The sequence below is a fragment of the Numida meleagris genome, chromosome 14 (assembly GCF_002078875.1).
Source record: "Numida meleagris isolate 19003 breed g44 Domestic line chromosome 14, NumMel1.0, whole genome shotgun sequence".
NCBI classification, from domain to species: domain Eukaryota; kingdom Metazoa; phylum Chordata; class Aves; order Galliformes; family Numididae; genus Numida; species Numida meleagris.
The window spans coordinates 6,939,478-6,960,940 of record NC_034422.1 but is presented as its reverse complement, the minus strand read 5'-3'; the positions used below and the strand labels follow the sequence as shown (position 1 = coordinate 6,960,940).

General features: G+C 56.7%; 1 protein-coding gene across 4 annotated transcripts; it reads right to left on the bottom strand.

Annotated features, from left to right (window-relative positions):
* ACACB (acetyl-CoA carboxylase beta) lies at positions 65-21,433 on the bottom strand. Of its 4 annotated transcripts, none has more exons than XM_021413245.1 (53): positions 21,068-21,433; positions 19,987-20,395; positions 18,471-18,603; positions 18,214-18,352; positions 17,971-18,080; positions 17,495-17,576; positions 16,895-16,993; positions 16,518-16,627; positions 16,196-16,306; positions 15,809-16,018; positions 15,343-15,513; positions 14,996-15,157; positions 14,656-14,819; positions 13,927-14,077; positions 13,748-13,851; positions 13,143-13,224; positions 12,555-12,700; positions 12,335-12,485; positions 12,105-12,239; positions 11,588-11,734; positions 11,296-11,484; positions 10,989-11,089; positions 10,826-10,914; positions 10,623-10,747; positions 10,102-10,215; positions 9,903-10,016; positions 9,482-9,571; positions 9,264-9,382; positions 8,946-9,104; positions 8,758-8,857; positions 8,544-8,651; positions 8,384-8,440; positions 7,779-7,820; positions 7,492-7,707; positions 7,253-7,408; positions 6,461-6,664; positions 6,203-6,358; positions 5,781-5,903; positions 5,318-5,587; positions 4,923-5,020; positions 4,688-4,808; positions 4,482-4,592; positions 3,957-4,100; positions 3,753-3,873; positions 3,490-3,586; positions 3,212-3,308; positions 2,830-2,965; positions 2,569-2,746; positions 2,219-2,331; positions 1,962-2,116; positions 1,653-1,823; positions 1,251-1,387; positions 65-1,146 (listed from the first exon to the last, which is right to left on the bottom strand). In XM_021413245.1, exons 2-53 carry the CDS (start codon positions 20,361-20,363, stop codon positions 1,020-1,022), a joined length of 7,122 nt encoding a protein of 2,373 aa, XP_021268920.1. In that variant the 5' UTR covers positions 20,364-20,395; positions 21,068-21,433; the 3' UTR covers positions 65-1,019. The 4 variants fall into 4 exon arrangements, 3 of the variants coding, with proteins under 3 accessions (XP_021268920.1, XP_021268919.1, XP_021268921.1); XM_021413244.1 differs by lacking the exon at positions 21,068-21,433 and adding an exon at positions 20,699-20,824; XM_021413246.1 differs by lacking the exon at positions 21,068-21,433 and adding an exon at positions 20,699-20,824 and having other exon boundaries at positions 8,946-9,083.

The window sequence follows — 21,463 nt, the reverse complement described above, 5'->3', positions numbered from 1 at the left end:
CTATTCCCTTCTCAGGTCCTGGGTTTATACAATGACAAAACAAAAGAGCTCAGGAAGGCTTCCCTTGAGGACAGCGCACGTTTTATTGGTGTTGGTTTGGGCGAGGGTTTCCACCAGCTCCTGCCCAGTGAGCAGCAGCGCTCCAACATCCCTGACACAGCGCAGTGACTCCTTTCAAACCAGAAAACGTCTCCTCGTGTCTTTTTCATCCTCATTTTGAGGCCGGGGGGACCTCTCTGGGCAGGAGACCTTCCCCCTGCAGCCCTCAGCATAGACACGACCAAGAAGGTACCAACACCACTCCGTCACAGCAGCCCCAGCGCTGCCCTCGAAGCAGCTACCCCCCCCTTGCACTGCCACAGTGCTCCCTGCTCAGAGCCAACGCTAAGCCCAACGTGATGCACGTACAACAGAGTTACAGAGTCAGATGCATTGCAAAGTACGCGGGCAGCTGCTATCCCCGCTGATACCCACGCTGCAGCCAGTCCCAGAACAGCTTTGAGATGTCTTCTCTGCCCGCCAGCTTTTTGTGGTCACGTCTACAGATCGCTCCCCAGCGCGGGGAAGGATTGGGACAAATGGCTCCTTGCAGTTCCTGAGTTTGTTTTAAAGCATCGGTTTGAGGCTGATCCTTCCTCGGCAGAATTTACATTTCCTTGGGCCAGTGCACGGTGAGTCCCAACACAGCCATACGGAGACCTCTCCCATTGTCCAGCTCCAGCCAGTCTTATGCAACGTGTCTGACACTGCTGCTTGTTTAAAAGAGTAAGGCCAGGGCTTGCAACTAAAACACAGTAACAGTTGCTTAATTCTTTTTTAAAAATCAGGTCCAACCTCCAGCCTTGGCTTAGAGTACGTTAATCTCTGTCAAACCCAGCACCAGAGGGCCCTCCATACAGACGGAGAGAGCATCTTCATAGCTTAAGGTACGGACATTGGCATCCTTTATTTAGGCACAAAGTGAGAGCTCAAGGCTTCAGCTCAGGGGCTGAGGAACCGGCGCTCCTCCTGCTGCCAGATCAGGACGGGCTCTCGCTGTCCACCGTCGACAGGAGATGGGCGACCTGAGCCTTCTGCGCGCGGGTGATGTGCTGAGCCATCTGGATGATGCAGTCCACGGCCACCTCAGGGTTGGCTTGGACCAGGCTACGAGGCAGATGGGAGAGCACGGCTGCCTGGGAGGCCACCACCCACTGTCCCCAGCACGGGGGAGGGCAGTAGCATCACACCCAGCTCCTGCAGCCACTCACCTCCGGACGCGTTTGAGCACGTAGTCCCGCTTCAGGTACTTGATGTTCTCTCGGATGGCTGACTTGCTGCTGTCATCCTCCTGCATGTGTTTCTCCAGCCACTCCACCACCACCTGGTTGTTGTCCCAGAGGTAGCCCTGGGGAGAGCAGCACCATGGGCAGGGGGTCCCATGACCCACATGGCCTGACCCTCCTCTTCTTCTACATCCTCAGGCTTTTCCTCTCATAGCACAACAGATAATGGCATTGTTCTCCTCAGTTCTGCACGTATGGCATGGCATGCTGCCCATAACCCGTGTAGCAGACACGGAGAGAGGGCTTGGTTTGGAAATCAGAACCCATGAAAGCTTCTCAGACTACTGAAAATGTAAAAGTTTTAGGTAAAACCAGGGCCTCACATACTTTCTCAGCTCCTTCTGTCTCCATGAACCAGCGCCTCAGCATGGACTGGATGTGGATGTGGCTCAGCTCGCTGTCGGCTTTCAGGATCTCCAACTTCACCACCTCCTCCAGCAGCAGCCGTCGCAGCCGCCAGTAGAGGAAGGAGCGGGCATTCTTCCACTCCAGGATGTCCTACAGAAACAGGCAGAGCCCAGGTTCAGCCTTTGCCGAGGAAGAGGAGCTGATGTGTGCAGGGGGTGGGTACTCTCCCCTTCATGCTGCTGCTGCAGAATCCCTACACTGAGCCCCTTCCCCAGCCTCCGTGCTCACCGTGATGACGCCTTTCTCCTGCATGCGGCCAGGGGTGTCGTGCAGGTCAGCGAAGTGCACGGCCACCTGGTAATACATGGGCAGCAGGAGCTCCTCCCGGGCCTTGAGCTGCTTCTCCAGCTCCTTGCGCTGCTCCTCAGACAGTTCAGGTGTCCCTGCAGGACATTCCCAGCTGTTGTTTCCCAGCAAGGGCTCTGCTCGGTGCTCCCATCTCAGCCATCCCAAGGCCCACACCCTGAAGCATCCTTTTCCCTTACCCAGCTGCTCCACAAGCTTGGCATAAACTGTATCGATCCTTCTCATGGTCTTCACCAAATCTTTCTTCCTGAACTTGATCTCCACTGTTCCCCCAGGCTCCAGAATGCCGCCCCTGGGAGGAAAGTTTGGTAAAGCAGGGACCAATCTGCGGGGGAAAATAAATCCTGGGAAAAGAGGTTACTGCTGATGGCAAAGCGTTACAGCTCAGGTGACTTTCTCCTCTAACAATTAGGGACAGAGAAAACCCAGCAGGGTTTTGTTTCCAGTCTGGGACTCTTGGCTATCCTCCCGCTCCTTCCAGCTTGCTCTGATGCACGTTAACTCACGTTGGAGAAAACCAGAGGCTGACCTGCTCTCCTTGTCTGCGTAGAGCTCCACGTACAGGGGATTGATGGTGGGGTCCATGACCACCCAGGAGCCTCCCCGCAGCTCGGCATGTGGTGGGATGTACACCAGGATGGGCTGCTTAAAATCCCGCAGGCTGTCAACGATGAAGGCACCGAACTTCAGCATTTGGTCGTACATGTCTGGGAGACAAAGAGACTCAGTGGCCGGGCACCCCGAGTGCTGCAGGAGGGGCACAGCACAGCGACCTGGGCACCCTGGGTACCTTTCATGCCGCTGGAGAAGCCCCTCCAGTTGGCGAAGATCATCAGCGGGAGGTGCTCGCGGTTGAAGTCCCGAATGGCCTGGGCCGTTTTGAAAGCAGAGTCTGGAAACCAGACCTGTCCTGCCTGCTGGATTATCTGGAAAAGACAGTGAGCAGCAGCGCTGAGTCCGGGCTCAGCACCTCCAGGCACAGCGGTCAGCGGCACATGGTGCGCGAGAGCTGGAAAGAGACAAACTGAGAGCACCCTGATGTCACCGCCCTCAAGGAGAGTCGGGACATGCCAAAAGGCCATGCTAAGCTTTTTCCCCACTTGTTCCCCCCAGCCTCGATGCTGGATGCTCTTCCTCTGCCAGCGTGGCAGCACTGAGGTCTCCCCACACACCTTCGCCTCCGAGTCAGGGTTGGCAGGGTCCGCGGGTATCGTCACCTCCACGGTGCGGGTCTCGACAGCGATGACGCCCACGGGGAGACCTCCCAGCCTGCAGCAAGGCAGGGCAGCCTCAGTGGTGGCCAGTTCCCCCCTGTGCCACACCCCAGAGAGGTCCACCCCCCTGTCACCATCCCAAAAGCGGTGCCATGGGCAAAGATGACTTGCACTTGTCTGTGCTCGCAGTGTCCATGCATCAGGGGTTGGGAAGCATCCCCTGCTCACAGCTGTACCTCGCTCTGCCAACCACGACCGTCTGAGCCCACGGCTTCATGATCTCCAGGAAGCTTCCCTGGTCAAAGAAACCACTCTGCCACGTCCCCTTGAGAGCTGCAGAGCACAGCGGGAAGAGGACTGGCACAGCCATGCACACTGAAGGGCTCCTTGTGCATCGACATGCAGCAAGAAACACATTCTGCACCAGGATGGGAGAGTTCGCAGCCACAGGTTGCATTTGGGCAGGCTGCTGCAGGGGTCTTAGGCTGCTTTCACTCACTTGGATGTGGTCTCCCTGCTAGCATCCACCTGGGGTCATAGGGAACTTTGGACGGGACAAAATCGATTTCTCTTTCAATAGGGTCACTTATGGCAATGACAGGCACCGGGCTCCGGTTATCCTGTAAGGGGAAGCCCCAAAGGGCAGGTCACCAGCCAGGTGCCCCATAACGCCCTGCACCACTGCCCTGCAGCACCCTCCTACCTTGGGCATGTAGGAGAGCCACTGCAGGATGGTGTAGACCCCTTCAAAGTCATCCGGGACAGTGATGTGGGAAATGCCGTTGTTGTGCATGACCTGCACGCCTCCCAGCTGGTTATTGGATGTGTAAACTTCACGCCCCAGCACCTAGGCAGAGAAACACAGATAAGTCTCTGCTAGCACAGGAACTGCCGCTCCAGACCATTTTTATCCACCTTTGTCCAGAATTTCCACCTGCCTACCAGGCAAGGGACCCTTGTTTAGACATCTGAAGGTTTCAAAACAGCTCAAGGCCGCAGGGCTGTGCCCAGAGATGGGTGCTGCCCCTGGCATCAGAGCTGAACTCTCCCTGCAGCCCAGCACTGCACCTTGCACTGGCCCCTAAAGCAACACCAAACACCTGCAGGGTGGCATTCCCTTAACAAATACATCCCATGAGGATCCGTGGGGGTGGACCACCTCTTCCCATGGGACAGGGAAAGAGCTAAGGGACAGCGCTGGGGGAGGATGTGGGCCGCAGCATGGTACCTTATTGAGAGCTGTGACCCCAGTGAGGATGATGTGGGAGTTCTCCACCTGGATGACGCGCTGGCCCAGCCTCACCAGGTACGCACCAATCCCGATGGCACGACATGTAACCTGGGCACGCACACAAGGACACACAGGGTTACTGAGGAGAGTGGGCTGCAGCAATGATCCTCTCTGGCTGTACAGGCGAAGGGCGCAGGCTGTACCATGCTGATGGTCACTATTTCATCGTAAGCGCGAGAGGATTCCCCAGCAATGGTGCCAGCAGCTTGCAGGTTTTCCACCCCAAATCCATTATCCTTCCCAATGATGTCCAAGAGGACGTACCTGCAGGAAGGCAGTGCTGAGGTGGCGTGGGTAGGACAGGACAGAACTCACTTCCATGGTGGGACCAGCAGGATGATGAGTCAGGATGTGGGAGAGACACGGGGCAGTGCTCACCTGGACTCACCCCCTTCCTCCACGTGCTCACAGTGCACAGAGTTCATGGCGCTGATCCTCGTGTAGTCCTGGGGAGTCAGGTACAGGTACTTGAACCCCTGAAAACATAGAGAAGGAGAATGAGCTGCAGAGCCCGCTTTGGGCACACTCATGTGGGATACAGCCAGCTCTCCAAACACAACCTCACAGCAGGGTCAGGAGCAGGGCTGGACAGAGCAGCCGTGCCTGGACATGCACCTTTATCTCCAGTCCACCAGGGAAAGCAGAGGGAACCATCCCCACAGCATTGGGGATGCTCATTCCTGCAATTTTGTCTCCCCCTTTTAGCTTCAGTCCTTCCCCCATTAAGTCCTCTGTTGTTTTCCCTGATGCTCAAAGGAGAGGTGCCCACACACCTTGTAGGGATCCTGAGGGTCCACCCAGGCCACCTGGAACATGTGCTTTATCTCATCAGCAAAGCCGATGCGCGCGCCGCTGTTGGCAGCGATGTAGATGCGGGGGATGCCTTCAGCCCGCGCCAGCTCCGAGGCTCGCAGGAACACCAGGTCCTCCTCCGGCCCAAAGGAGCCAATCTTGTGTGTGATGTCATTGCAGATGAGCACAATGTCCCGGCCTGCCGGGTACTCGGGGGTCTTCAGCTTCATTTTGAAGGCAACCATCCCCACCTGCCCCAAAACAGCACAGCGTCACAGGGCTGGCTCCTCCCTGAGCTGCAGACTGCATCAACCAACAGACAAAGATGTTTGCAGAGCATCTCTTGGGCTTGAAACAAAGCTTGGACCAGGGAAGCCACCAGCAAAACCCACCTGTGGCAACACAGCTTCCCCGTACCCCACTCCCAAACCCTTTCCCCGCTACCTCGTTCCCTCCAGGGAGCCTGTTCATCTGCACCAGCTGCCCCTGAGAGTCCAGCACCAGCTCGGTGTACGTCAGGATGTCCTTGGGGTGCAGCTCTGAGGAGCCCCACAGCTTGAAGAGAGCCTACAGAGACATCAAACGTGGGACAGGCTGGAAGAACAGGGTGCAATGCTTGCTGCTGGGACTTGGCGTGAGCAGAACTTGGTGTCTGAGCTCTGCACAGGGCTTTATAGTTCACATCCATCATGAGTACAGCTATGGCCATTTGCAAGAGCTAGGAATCAGATTCGAAATGCTTCATATAATTAAAAACACAAGGAGTTTGGGCTCCTTTCTTTTTCTCCTTTGCCAGCTCAGGGGAAAAGAGGGAAAGAAGAGGAAATTCAGTAATTTGGAGCCTCATTCTGCTCAGCCAGACACACCTGCCTGATCATCTCTGGGAAGTCATACACGTAGGTGGTGCCCAGGGACTGCGCCTGGAAGCGCTTGGCCTGGAGCAGGTCCTTGGTGACGTAGGGGGTATTGATGAGCATCCCGTGCTGCGCCCCTTGCTTGTCCCCATATGACTGGAACATGATCTGCAGAGAAGGGCAGAGGGTTGGCTGCTCCCCATAGACATGGGAGCAGCTCAGAGGGTTGCGGTGGGGCTCCCGCTTGCTGCCGCCTCCTGCAGTACTCACGTTGCCGGTGCTGGGGTCCCTCACTTCCTTGTAGAGGCTGATGTCCAGGTAGTAGCCGGACTCGTTGGTCAGGAAGAGGCGGATGGGGATCGCTGCGGTGGTGGGCGTCAGGCGGATGTTGATCTTCACCTCGGCCTGCAGGACCCGCAGCTTCCAGAGGCGGCTGCCGTAGCGCATCACCATGGCCCGTACCGACTCCTCGATCTGGGTGTGGGACAGCACAGGGATGGCTACACAGCCCCGGGGACAACAACATCCACACATGTGATGCTGCAACTAGAGCAGCCCATTGCACCTCCACTCCAACAGCCACGTCAGGTTTGCTCTGGGCAATCCCCTTCCCTCTCTTCCCCCCTGCCGCCAGGGGCCAGTGCTGCCATCCAGCCTCTCTACAGGGAAGAGGCAAAGCCAGTCTGCTACAGCCCCCTTAGCAGACACAGCCACCACTTTCCTGCCACATGCTGCCCAAGGGCAGAGCCCACAGCTCACCCTTGTGTCCTCCAGCAAATCACTGCTTACAAAGGTCAGCAATGAATCAGGGCTTGTTGCATGTGAAAGCTCAGCATCTCCCCAGCAAGAAGGCCAGAGCGAACAAGCCCACAAATACAGAATTAAGCTGTAAGAGCTTCTGGAACTGCCAAATCAATTCCTTGTCCAACACTGGGTGTACACTGGACAGGACCAGGTTCAATAGACAGCATGGAGGGTGGCAGCGGTACCGAGCACAGGGGAGGAGGCAGCCTCCATCCCACCACTCTGATACACGGGGAAGCAGGACACCCAGAAACGCACCTTGGAGGGGTCCATGACAACGGTGGGGACGAAGTTGAGGAAGATGTGGTTGCAGTCGGTGCGAACGCTGGTGTTGTTGAAGGCCACCTCCAGCTCATCCATCGCCTCCAGGAGCAAGCGCTCACCCTCGTTCTGCAGGTACTCGAAGGACGCCTCCTGCAGCGCACCAAGCGGTTATAAGCTCTCCTGGAAGACTGGCAGGCAGCAGTGAAGGGCGGCCTCGCAGCTCCCAGCCTTGCCTTGGTGATGAGGTCCGAGTGCCGCACGATGGCGCGGATGAAGAAGCGGTAGTCAGTGGCCTCGGTGCCCGCCTGCACCTTGGCGGCCCCCAGGTAGAGGTGCATCTTGTGGTTGGCGCAGGGGATGGCTGTCAGGTCGAAGTTGCGCATGCGGCTCACCTCCAGCTGGAAGGCCAGCGCCGGCTCCAGGTGCCGGTAGATGCGGTCCTCTGCAAACTGGTGCAGCGTGGGCTGAGCGAGCCGCACAGACAGAGCACCGCTCCATCCCGGCTGGAGGATGGCTTTACCTCATCCCTGGCTCTGAATGTGAAAAACTTTGGGAATTCTCTCTAGGAAAAAAAAAAAGGGGGGGGAAAGACAAGATGATGTGAATAAACCCGGCATGCAGAGGCTTTCTCTGTTCTGCAGTGAATTCACTAGAAATAAAAAACAATGTCGGTCCTCCACCCAGAAAGGGGAAAAGAGCTAGAAGTAATCAAATCATTTTTAAGAGCAATTAAAAGGTATGGAGGGACCACACAGCAACCACATATAACTGGAGATGTTAGCAGCATGAAGGATAATACCAGAGATGCATCACTCACTGAATGCTCCGTTCATTAATTCCCACCTCTCCTCCCCAATGTGAGGAGCATCCACCTCTCACTGCTCTGACTACAGAGTATTTCTAGACATCACTATGGGCTTTAGGGAGACAGAAGCCTGCCTCTGAAAGCACACAAGGTCAGGGCACAGGGCTCTGAGCACTGATGGAGCTGCGGGTGTCCTTGTGCACTGCAGGCAGTGGGACCTGATGGTCTTTAAGGATCTCTTCCAACCCAAACCATTCTCTGATTCTATGAGAAGCACGCTGTACTTAAAGCCACCCTGTCAGCATTCAGTCTGCACTGACCTGCTGGGCAATGAGAAATGTGATTCTCCGGAGACCACAGTCCACAAGGATGTTTTTCTGCACAGAAGCAGATGAGAAGGTCAGAGCACGGCCAGCCCATGGGGGAGGCAGGCCCTGGGATGCACGTCTCATCCAGCAGGGAATGTGCCATGAGATGCACCTTAGACTGCGCGAAGGCTCTGAAGATGGGCACCAGCTTCTCGTCCTCGGCATGGTCTGCCCAGCGGAGCGCAATGTTGAGGATGTGGATTGGTTCCTCATGGATGTTCTGGCAATGAGAGCCCTGCTCAGCCTTTCTGCCTCAGTGCAGCCACACTGCCACCAGCCCTCTGCCATCAGGTGGGGGGGGGGAGCAGCAGCAGCATTGTGCCCACCTTGGCGTCCTCCTCCTCGTAGATGGTGGCTCGTGCCTCGCTGAAGAGCGAGCTCTCCACAGGTGGGTCAGCAAAGCAGGAGATCACTTCGTCAAAGTTCCTGCTCAAACAGTGGGGTGAGAAACTGGGGTTTTGTCCTCCAGCCCATGGGGACAGCACCACGGCCAGGAGTGTCCCTGCATTCCCACCTTGTGAAGTCCTCGAATTTGTTGAAGGCCACCATGGCTCCCATCCGCTGGCTCAGGGGGCAAAAGCCACTGTCCATGAAGAGCTCGGTGCTGTGCCGGGCCAGGTCGGGGTTGGAGATGCTGATGGGGACAGACATCCTGCGTGGGGTAGAGAGGTGGCTGTCAGCCACCACAGAACCCGCATGAGACCACAACCCAGAGAGGGCTCATCCAGCACCTCCCTCTCTCAGGGTCCCCGCGCATTGCGGAAGCAAATCCAGCAGCTTTGCAGGAAAGATCTCATCTGGGGGAGCGGGCAGAAGGGTGAGGGTCCCATACCTATTTGGGTGAGAGAAGGGCAGCATGAACTGGAACTCCACCAGGCAGGTGCCATCCGAGAGCTGCCGGTGCTGCAGGCTGTGCAGCTCATAGGCAATGTACCCGCGTCGCACATACACCTGGGAAGGAGGTGATCGGGTATTGACGTGGGTTCCACTCCACCTGCACACATCTGTGCCCCCAGGGGCTCACTGCCCCATATGCCCCCCAGCCCTCACCTCCAGCGCTGCCATGCGCACAACCTGGTTGTCATGGTAGAAGAAGAAAGGAAGCACGTCAAAGATGGTGGTTTCTGAGAGGATCAGTTTCTAGGGGGAGAAAGCAAGATTTAGGGCAAGGATGGAACAGAACTTCTCCTTACCCAGCCACAGGAAAGGAGAAGGCATATCCCAGTGGAGTCCCTCACTGAGGGGACATTGCCAGACCCAGGCATGGACCCACACATCAGTGGAGCAGGGAGAAGGAAACAGGAACCAGCAGCAACGGGGCGCATCCCCCTCTGCTTTGCACAGGCACTAACACTACAGCAAGACTTCAATGTATTTTTTGGCTATTTTCAAGCTTAACCCACTTGCAGACCAGACCTCAAAGTTAATGAAAAGCAAAATTCTCTCTGTAAGGAAGAGTGAGGCTCCCAACCTTCAGGTTTTCAGGGCAGAACTCGTGTCCATACATGTCGATAGCAGAGAGGAATATGGACTCCACCTGGTTGTGCCGCAGCTCGTAGCAGGGCAGGTGAGAGGCGATGAGAACCTGCAAGAGGAAGAGAGTTGACCGGGAGCACAGGGATGGGGTTAGGAGATGGGGACAGGGGTGGGACAGCGCGGCGCTCGCTGACCTGCCGGGCTCTCAGTGCCACTTTGGAGTGTTCCGTCTTGCTGAGCTGCGTCAGCTCGTGCAGGATGGCTGTCAGCTCGTCTGTCAGCGTGGGGTCACGGCCGCACAGCTGGTCCTGCAATGCACCACCTCAAGGTTCGGCTCAGCTCCTTGCTGCGGGTGGCATTGCCCCGCGTGGACAGCAGGGGCGAGATCCCATGCAGGGAACAAGGATGAAACCCAGCAAAATTCTGCTTATTGAACCCAGTGCAGCAAAGCAATGCTAAGCAGGGGAAAGAAGACCCCTTACCATGCAACTGCATGGCCAAAAAGGAGTGGATGCTTGAATGCAAACCCCCAAATCTAGGTTTGTGTTAAAAGGAAGAGAGAAATAGCAGTTTATCAAGCTTCTGCCTGCTTTTGAGAGAAAAGCATGGGGCTGTGATGGCTTCAGGCAGCTGAGCACTGGGGCAGCTGCATCCCATTCACAGTGATGAGGCTTATGGGCTTTTCCCCACCTCAAGCCTTTGCTGCTGCACTCACAATTAACATGGTCACCAGCAGGTTCTTCTTTGCCACCTGGGCGTGGGAGAAGATGCTCTCCAGCACCGGGGTCATGTCGGGTTTGTACTGCTCCCTCAGGCTGATGACGCACTTGTCGTAGTGAGCTATGGGGCAGAGCACCTTGAGCCCTGCAGCCCCTCTGGGAGCCCCATAACCCCTCCCCAGAGCTCCTGCACCCTCACCTTGCTGGAACTGCGTCTCCACTTGCAGGTAGCGTCTCAGCAGGTCCAGCACCACTGCCTTCATGTAGCCACGGATGCCGCTGCGGTACCTGGGCAGCAAAGAGCCCAGCGTGCTGCAAAGGATGAGGCAAGGGGCTGGGGGCTCAGGGGGCACGAGGCTCACCTCTGCACCAGCTGCACCACACTCTGTGTGTTCATGAAGAAGACCTCTCGCTCAGCCTTCCTCTGCAGCGTGGCTGCGTGGGTGTCCAGCACACTGGCTATCTGCAAGGAGAGGGCATAGGGTCTGGTGCTGCAGTGCACAGAGGCTTTCAGGTTTGTTTTTTTTTTTCCCCCACTTTCCCCAAAGTGAAAAACGCAACGTGACCCATCACTCATTTACTTTTTTATATCATCTCCCAGCAGGACAAATGCAGGTAGAAGCTCCTGGCTAGCTCTAGCTCAAGGGGAGGCAAAGGCAAGCTGCTCACCTGCTGGCTAGGGAAGCGGCAGAGCACGGAGGTGATGTTGCTGGCATACTGTGCCATCACTTTCCGGATCGACTTCTCAACCGAGAGAGGGATTCTTCCTGAAATGCTTGTCATAATTTCCTGCAGCTCCAGGAGGGGCAGGGAGGGGTCCCGCAGGGTCTTCATCAGCTGTGCCACCCATTCCTTCACCTGCAAGGAGCAGAAGTGGTGAAGCCCAGCAGCCCCAGTGACACATCTTGCAGAGCACCTGGGCTGCCAGGAGCTGAGGGTCCTCCTTGCCCTGAGCACAGACCTTAGTGCTGAAGTAGGGCTCGGGCAGGCAGTATCCATTCATGACATTGGTGAGGTTGTCCAGCACGTTGCGGAGAACCTGGTGCTGCTTCTCACCAGTGATGGGGAGGGTCTGCTGGGCTGGGAGCCCCCCTGTGAACAGCTGTGCCTGGAGAGAGCAAGTAGGTTATCTGAACTGAGTCCTCCCCAGCGTAGTGTAGGGCCCCCAAAAGCTGCACCTGCCCCAACAGAAAGCTGCATCATCACCCCTCCAGCATCAGCTTCTGTTTGGAGGAAGCACCTAATGGTCAGCTTCATGCTTCTGCTGATATCCCATCATGAAAAAGATGCAGAAAAACTATAGGTGTGAATCTATAGAAGCACGCACAGGACGTTTATGCAGTGCCATACTGGGGAGCAGCCACTTGAGCAGCTCACTCGTGCTGGGACAACAGCGCATCACCCCCACCCATGCCCCAAATGGTGGCTGCTCAGCTCGGTGCCTCAGCCATCACCCCCTTGCTGTCCCGCAGACTCACAGGCTTCACTTTGGTGGGGTCATCCAGCTCGAGCTGTGCAATGATGCAGCCTGCCTCCAGCAGTGCGCCTGGCCTCTTGACATAGCGCAGCCGGCCCGCCTCCTCCACCGTCAGCGTCATGATGATCTTCATCACCTGCACCGTGATGGGCAAAGCTGTCACCCACCGCTGCTTTGCTATTGACTGGTTTGGTCTTGAGCCGCATGGCAGAGCCACGGGAACGCACTCACCTCGATCTCTGCAAAAACGCTCCCCTCGGCGAGGTGCCCGCCGTCATCCACCATGTACTGCAGCAGCTTCCCTGCGGACGGGGAGCGCAGCACCGTCGGGTCCTTCTCCTTTTCGAAGTCGCACGTTTTGTTGCCAATCGTGAGCCGGTACCTTCAGAAGAGGGAAATGTCTCAGCACGGCCCCACGGCTGCTGAGACCTGGGGCCCGGGGAGGAGGTACCTGTCGATCTCCTCCTTCATGTAGGTGGTGTAGCTGTTGCCATCGTAGGAGAGCAGCAGCCCGCCGTCGGTCAGCCGGTGCACGTCTATCTCAATGTGAGTGTGGTTCATGATGATGACGTACGTCGTCAAGGACTGGCGGGCAACCTGCAGGCAGCGGCCCGGGACAGCATTTTTCAGGATGTATTTCCATAAGGTTAACTCACTGGGGGTTGGAACTAGATGATCTTTAAGGTCCCTTCCAAGACAAGGAGGTAAGGATCTCCTTATAGAATTGTAATGGTTGGAGAAGGCCTCTAAGATCACCAAGTCCAACCGCAGCCCATCACCACCGTGCCCACTGACCATGTCCTTCAGTGTCACATCTACTCTTTTCTTGATCATATTAAGATGAGGGCAGTGGGATGTATGCAAACACCTGCCTTTCAAAAATGAGGCTATCAACCTCATTTTCTACACTGCATAAAGAACAACCTTGAATTTATTGCGTATTTATACTCCTTCCCTCAGCAGAACACGTGTCCCCATACTGGGGAGAAGCCAGTGGTGCCAGCTAGCACTGCTGGGAGGAGCAGTGCACAGCCCCTACCTGGAGAACATATTTCACGCCCTCGTAGATGAGCTCCACGTCAACGATGTTCAGCAAGGAGGCTGCTGGCAGCACCTGGCCCCTGAAACACAGCAGCCGGGTCAGGCACACCAGGGTTCCATTTGCCGCCTGCGCAAAGCGGCAGGGAGCCAAGTGGGCCATGTGTCAACGGTGCTGCTGGTGTCGGGTCACATGGGGAAGGTGACTGGAGAGGACAGGCATCCGCTTGTACACAGCCCACGTGGGCACCTCTTATGGAGCAGGCCAGAGACTGGCAAAATGCACTCAGATAAAGGCCTGGGGGAGAGGAATAACCTTGACGCTCAAGTGCAAACCAGAAGCAAGCTGCGTTCCCTGAAATGCCCTTTTCACAACTAGGTGAAACATCGCCCTTCCCTGCAGATAAAGCAACATCAAGAGGGCAGAGCCCTGATGTCACAGCACATCCTGAGGCATGGCTGCACTAAGGCACTGCCTCCAAATTTGCAAAGCAAAAGAGAGAAAGACCTAGGCAGAGCAGAACTCAGGTCTCTGCACTTGCAGGAGCCATGCCAGCTTCCAGTAGCAGGACATGCTCTCCCTGTGCCCCAGCTCCCACCCCGCACCTCTCCAGCGAGTGCAGGAAGTCGGTCATGCACGTCCTGAAGGCAGCATCCGCGACGTTCAGGGCACCACAGACGACACCCAGCATCGTGTCTGGCTTCTCTGCCTGGGTGACAATAAAGGGGCTGGGATCTCCCTACAGGAGGTGAACACAGCGGTGACAGGGGCCAGGCTCCCCCACCTGCACTTTCTCGGCAATCAGATGGTCCAGCCAGCCGGTGTCAATCTCGTTGCTCTGGAAGCTCTCTGTCTCCAGAAGTTTTATCAGATACTCCACCGTGGTCCGGAAATCCCCACGGATGGAGAGCTCCTTGAGGGCCACCACCATATTCCTTTCAGAGAGATAAAACCTCCAGTAATGACCGAGCAGGGCACTGCTGCATCCTAGAAAACTCTTTCCCTGCTTTCAGAGCTGTCCCCAAACGCTTCAGACACCAGGAGCCACCCCTGGTTTCCACCCTCCATGCAGAGCAGGCCATACAGCCTGTTTGAGGGTCTCCACTGGCCCTTCAGCAAATCAAGGGGCTGTTATGCAGCAGCCAAAAGCTGCAGGAGGAAGACACAGAGACAGAAATGATGAACACCTCACCCTGAATGCTGCAGCATCCAGAGAAAACATCCCCACAGGGTAGGAAAGGGACAGCACTGTGCACTTAAATACCCAAGTTCCATTGCACGTTGCTTAATTGCTGCTCAACAGCAGCAAGCAAGCACCCATCTTTAAGGCATGTTGATTAAGTGGGACCATAACATCACTGCAGTTTGAAAACTTTGGCTTTTGTCAGACAGTCTCTGCAACACCAATAAGCTGATCAGCACAGTGGCACTATCCCCTGAGAGAAGAGCCAGCTTTCCTGGCGCATGCACCTGCTGAGAGCCTTCCCCTTCCTGCCCCAGCTGCCACACTCACGAAATGGCCTCCTCTCTGTTCTCTCCCCACGAGAAGCAGTGTCCAAACTGGGAATCAGCAAATTCGTGCAGCCCCCCAGCAGCTGCCACGCTGAAATATCCCCAGACGTTCTTGCTGCTGCGGAAATTCAGTTCCTGCACTGTCCCTGAGCTGGGCTTGAAACCCTAAACAAAGAGCAGAAGGCATCTCGAGAAAGGAGCCTTGGAACCCATCCAAGTGTAAATAGGGAAGGAGGAACCCCTCTGTGTTTTATGAAGGTTTCATTGACCCCACGGGCTGAGTTCCCATCAGTGCTGTCCCACTGGGGAGGATAATGGGTCCCCCTGTCCCCACGGCTCACCTCCTCAGGGTTCTCGCTGGTGATGCGCGCAGCAATGACATGGCCCCTGGGCACGGGGGGGTTGGCAGGGCTGTTGAAGCAGATGGGAGTATCGCCCCATGGGCTCTCCCCATACAGCACTCGGATGTCTTTTATCCTGTGCAAGGGTATGCCCATCGCAATCTGCATAAAGGAACAAGGAAGAGGCCTTGAGCTGGTGGAACAAGGCTTTAGCATCAGACATACAGCTTTTGGGAACCATGGGAAGAGGAGCTAAGCTGCAGACAGCTCCTCCAGGCAAGGAGCCAGAGGCAAAGGGGAGACACTGCATTGCTTCTGCCTGCACCCTCCATGCTGCATTCAGGTACCTGGAGCTGGGCAGCAGGGAGGTTCACATCTGCGATCATCTCCGTGCAAGGGTGCTCGACCTGCAGCCGTGGGTTCAGCTCAAGGAAGTGGAAGCTCCCATCTTCACTGTAGAGGTACTCGACGGTGCCCGTGCTCACGTAGCCCACCATCTGCGCCAGGCGTACCGCGCACTGCGGGACAGTGAAACCACAGCGCTGAGAAACAACCTCTGCAGAGACAGGGCTGTGCCAGGCAACGGGGCAGCAATGTCCTTGCATGGAGCAAGGGCACAAAGAGGACCAACAGGTGTCTCTGGGAAGGGTGAGGAGGAAGAATGTGGCCCCAAGGTGCTCGCACATCCAAGCTTGCTCACATCACGGAGTCCCTCCCTTCCTTAGGAGTCACAGGTGCCTCAATCCACAATAAATTCAGCAAGGATCACTTCCTCATTAAACTCCACGCCACCTGAAGACCAGGGTCACCCACCTTCTCCATCAGCTCGATGACAGCAGGAGCCGCAATGGTGATGGGTGCCTCCTCAATGATCTTCTGGTGCCGGCGCTGGATGGAACAGTCACGGCCAAAGAGGGAGATGGCATTGCCGTACTCATCAGCCAGCACCTGCACCTCCAGGTGCCGTGCATGCTGGGCCAGCTTCATCAGGAAGATGGGGGACCCAGGTGCCTCTGCCTGCACCTGTGGAGGAGAGAGGGTCACGCTTCGGCACTGCCCTCTGAAATTAATCCCATGCCCTGTAGAAAGCCCAGCAGAAAAGCACAAGATGCTTGGGGTGGGAGCAAAACCCCAGTGTGCATCCCAGCCTGGCTGAGGGGATGGGATGGGGACAGAACAAGTGCTCTGAGCACCTCTCACCTGTCGGAAGCAGGCCCCAAACTCCTCTGCTGCCTCCACTTTCCGGATGCCTTTGCCCCCACCCCCTTCTGCTGCCTTGATCATCAGCGGGTACCCAATCCTCTTGGCCACCTGCAGGGGATGAGGTCTGGCGTGGCTACAGTGCTCTGGAGCCCGCCTGGATCACCCTGAGCTGCACCAGCACAGACAGACAAACTGCTGCCAAAACACCCTTGCATCGCTGTTGCATGGGCTGGGAGCCCAGAAGGGCTGGAGCTTGCAGGCTCCAAAGAGAAATGATGGCATGCAAGAGACAACCAGCTGCCCACACACTCAGCTTTACCTCCAGGCCTTCCTCCATGCCCTTCACACAGCCCTGCCCGTACGTCTCAAGGGGAATGCTGATCATCTGCTGATCCTTCTGGTCCTCCTCAGACCACTGGGCCACCAGACCTGGGGACACACTTGGGGCTGTGGTCACCACAGGGACAGTAGAGCCACCATGGGGAAAGCATGCTGGGGACCCCATGGTGGCATGTCTCACTTCCCCTGTGTCTGTGCACCTTGGCCCAAACCAACAACTGCTCAGCTGCCATGAGGTCCCCAATATCTGCAGCCCACCTGGGCTAGGGGCCCCAGGTCAGTGCTTTGGGGAGGGGAAGGCAAAGAGGGAGAAATCAGCACAGAGAGGGTGTATGGGGCTGCAGTGAAGGTGCTTACCACTCCCACTCCATGGCAGCGTTGGTATCTGAACTGTCTGAGCCACGATGGTGGAGGCAACTTTATCCCCCAGTGCCCACATGGCATCACTGGGGGGACCTTTGGACAGGGAAGGAAGGGATGAGCAGGGCCAGCCTGGAAGCCAGCCCAGCCCCATTGCCCAGAGGCAATCAGTGCTGCAGAAAGCTGCTCCCCACTGTGCTGGCACCATCAGGCAGAGGGATAGCCCTTCTGCAAAGACAGGGATGCAGGGAATGCCTCCCTAAACCCACTGCCCAGCGCAGGATAGAGCTCAACTCTTCACCAAGGGGCAGTCTGGGATGTCCCCAAGCTGGGCAGCCCAAAGGGTGTGTTGCCATCCAGTGCTCCTCCTGAACACTGCACCAGCATGGGAATTACAAGGAAAAAAAAAAAAGCAGAAAACAGTAGGACCCCTGGTATAGCTCCAGGAAAGCGGCCTGGGGACTGCCACACTGCAGGACGCATGAAATGGGCAGATGCACACATGAAACTGATGTCACTGGGGATCAAGTATGCACGCACCCACTATCCCAGTGCCCACATCTCCCCACAAGCAAGGGGAAAGCGGTGAGACCTTACCTAGGAAAGCTATCCCATTTTTCTGCAGCAGCTCTGGCAGCTTGGGGTTTTCCGAGGCATGTCCCCAGCCAGCCCATACCGCCTGGCACAAGAGAGAGAGCAGCACAAGCCATCATGTCCCACCCCAGCATCCTCCCTCTGGCCTTGGCATCATGCCTGGTTCCTCTATGCAGAGGGATATCACTCCATCTTGGAGCACCCCTTTTGCCATCTCTGCTTCCTGACAATTCATTACAGTCTGTGAGAGCCCCGCTGGCATGGGAGCCAGGCATCCTGGCACCAGCACGATCCTGAATCACACTGACAGAAAAGCTTCACGCTTTTCCCTCTTTTCTGAACCACGAGGGTCAAGGGAAATGTCTCTACCAATCTCTACACCATTTCCTTCAGGTTTTCCCTCCCCATAAAACTGGTCACCCCTTAAGTCATAAGGGTAAGCCCAGCAAAGAGGTGAGGAACCGGCGAGAAGCTGTTACCTGGACTGGGATCCGTTTGGAAATGTCCACGATCAGCTCCACGTTGGCATAGTTGTTGTTGTTGGCCCCTCCAGGGACAGGCACATAGTGATCTGCCATTCTGATGTACTCTGAAAGACAGCGCACAGCAGTGGGGGCCTCCTCCCACACCTGGGGAGCAGGAAGTCATTTACTCCCAGACCTGGTTGGGTGGAAGGGGAGCCCACATTGGGCTCATCGCTCCCGGGATCTACCTGGAATTACCTGCATTAGCTTTGAGATCTTCGGGGGTGACCATGACCACAAAGCGAATGGCACGCTCGTTTCGGAACATCTCGTAGGCCCAACGGCGGATGGAGCGCATGCACTTGACAGCAGCGATGCCATTGTTGGCGATCAGGACCTGCAGGGCCAGGGGCATCGCTAGAGCAAGTGCAGGGCCTCCGAGGGAAGGTGAAGCCGAGGGGACGGCAAGGAGGCACCCCAAGAAGCAACCACACCAGGCAAAGGCAGGCAGGCACCTTCTCGATGACGCGGTTCCCCCCGAAGCGGGCGATGAACTCGGCGGGCGAGGCGACGCTGAAGTCCCGCTGCAGGTCCATCTTGCGGTGCTCGCGGCCGCGCTTCGTCAGGTGCAGCCCGGACATGCTAGGCCTGCAGGGGGATGAAATAGTTCGGGAAGCAATTTGGGACGAAGAGAACATTTGGGAAACCCTGGGAAAAGCGTGGGGGATCCCTAAAGATGTAAAGCAGCAATTTGGACCTTTTGTTATTATTCCATGGGCGGGCTACAAGTAAGCAAAGGGAAAAAGACAATCTGCCCCTCCCCTCCCCCCCATGACCTATTTTTGCATTATCAACACATTGCACTTTTTTTTTTTTTTAAGGGGAAATATGCTGACACTCCCCGGGGAGCTCAAGAAATGCCTCATTCTCTCCATCATCTCAGGATATTTTATGAGTAGCTGCAGTTTTACACAGTCCACCAGCATTGCCCTGAGCCCCACCACAGAGCCAACGCACCCGAGCCATCCTGCAAGCTGCAGCAGCCACCTCTGCCCTGCAGCTTGGGCACCACCTGAAGAGAGTTCCTCCCGTGTTCCGGTGCTGATGAAAACCCAGAGGTGCCTGACACCTCCCGGACTCCCAGCTCAACAAGAGGACACCGTTAGGCTGAGCTGTGGTTTGGGGCTGTCCCGCAAAGGTCTTTTATTTTTAACTGCGGTGAGAGCGGAGCAGGCAGGAGGAGCTGGGCAGCAGGGCTTTGTTTCCAGTTATTTATAATTGTCATCAGCTGTGCTTGCATGGGAAGCTGTTGAGTGCTGCCAGCAGGCAGCACCTCCTGTCCCCTTGCACAAATGGCACGGAGCATTGCTGCTGCAGGCTTACGTCAACCTATAGGCTCTAACCCAAACATGTGGAGGCTTAAGAAGTCAAGAGGTGTTTTGCAAAACTCAGTATTGACAATACAGGAGAAAGCTCTCGTGTTTCTACATCTTCTGGCCAATTAAATAAAAAAAAGGTTGACTTTGCATGTCAGCAAGCACAGGTGCAAGCCAGAGAGCTGCCCCAGGGCAGAGCTCGCCTTGGTGCTACTCACAGAGCAGAGCTCACACTGCTTTTCATTGACTCATGCACAGCAAATCCAAAGAACTACTTTTTTCCCCATTACAGAAGCAAAGAGCTCACTGCAGCTGTGCTGGGCCCAGAGGAACCTGGCCCTGAGGGTGCAGGGCAACGTGTGCTTGTGCAAATGCTGGTGTACGTGCAATGCAACTGCGCATGTAAGTGCATAGATAAGTGCACGTGAAGGCACAAAAAACTCAGATAAACTCGCAGGTTCACAGCCCACAAGATGTACCCAGTGATGCTCCTGCACAAAACAGGCACCTGGAGGGATGCAGACCGCATGGCCAACACCAGCAGCACCTGCTGCTGCCCGTCCTGCAGGCTCAGCCCTGCGACCAACACCGACCTCGTCTCCTTGGGCAAAGAAACCCCCATGTGCTGATACCCCCCAACCACATTGCATTGTACCTTATGCCAACGGCAGGTTCCTGCGGAGCAGCTGTGACAGGGGGCTCAGCACCGGTCCCCCCCGCACTGGCCAAGCTGCTGCGGCGGCTGCCCACCCTGAAAGCCGCAGCCACCACCTCGTCATCGGAGGAGTTGTCCTCAAAGGAGCCCAGCACAAACTTGGCCAGGGCGGGCCGGCGGAGCGCGGCGGGGTTGTACACCACGATCTGTTCCTGCTGTCCCATGGTGGGCTCCAGCGGGGGGCTGGGGGCAGGGGGGTTTGGGGAGGCCTCCAGTTCTGGGGCGGGCAGTGGGGCCGGGTTCTGCTCATGGCTCTCCTCCTCGTTCCTGGCGTTCAAGGTGGACATTTTGGTCAAGATGAGCAGCGCAAAGATCATCAGGAGCGCAGCCGCCAGCACCGTTCACCACCCTGGGGAGAAAACAGAGATGCTCCATGCGTTTTGCTGCATCACAGGCTGAGCTCGACCCTCAGGGGCTCTTTTTGGCCCAGCTCTGAGCTCTGTTACCCCACTAGTTCCTACAGCCAGGAAAGTCCTGTTCTCCCCAGGTCTCCCCACAGCACCCAGTCCACCATGCCCCCCAGCACACCCAACCCACAGCACCCAGCCCACTCTCCTCTATTTTGCTCCTGTGCCCCCCCCGCCCAGTCCTCCCCACAACACCCAACCCACCCTCCTCTGTTCTGTCTCTAAACACCTAGAGAAGCTTTTACCTCCCTGATGGGAGAAGCACCTCACGGCTAAAACGGGCACCCGGCCATGAGGAGGGGAGGGTGGGGGGAGGAGGGGGGCCAGCCACCATGGCCCCCAGGGGGCCAGCAGTTGCCCCCAGCCCTGGTGTTCCCTCAGGTGGAGGGGCTGTTAAACGGAACATTCAGTTCTGACAGCAGTTAGCAGTGGGGAGGGGGGGGAAACTGTCACCCTGCCTTCCTCTGGGTAAATCTCAATAATTACCCGAGGTGAACGCCAATGCTAAGTTAGTTTAAGGAGGGGTGCCAGGCTCCTTCCAACCCTCCCCCTTTAAACCTCAGCATGCACCCACCCAGGGATCCCCCAACCGCCACCACCATTATCACACTCACCATGTCTCCGAGCCCACTGGTGTCCTGGGATGAGCTCAAATCCAACCCAAAGGGCCACAGCTCCGTGCTGGGCCCCTCTTCGTCCCCAAGCCAGGACAGTGACCCCCTCCCCCCCCACCGGGGCCTGCAGGCCGGGGGCAGCGCCTGACCACCACCGGGTTTCACGTTTCTGCCCACAGCCTGTGCTGGGTTCTCCCCCGGCTCGCACGTGACCTTCACGTCAAGCATAAATATTTCCCCGTTAGCACGGCTGGAAAACTTCTGCTGGAAGGAGAGGGTGGAAAGCAGAGACGGGGACATGCGATCCTTGTGGGACAAAGGTGCCATGACAGCTATGGGGGGGGAGGGGAAGGAGGAGGGTAGTGGTGAGGAGCTCCTGCCATCCCTGTACCATCA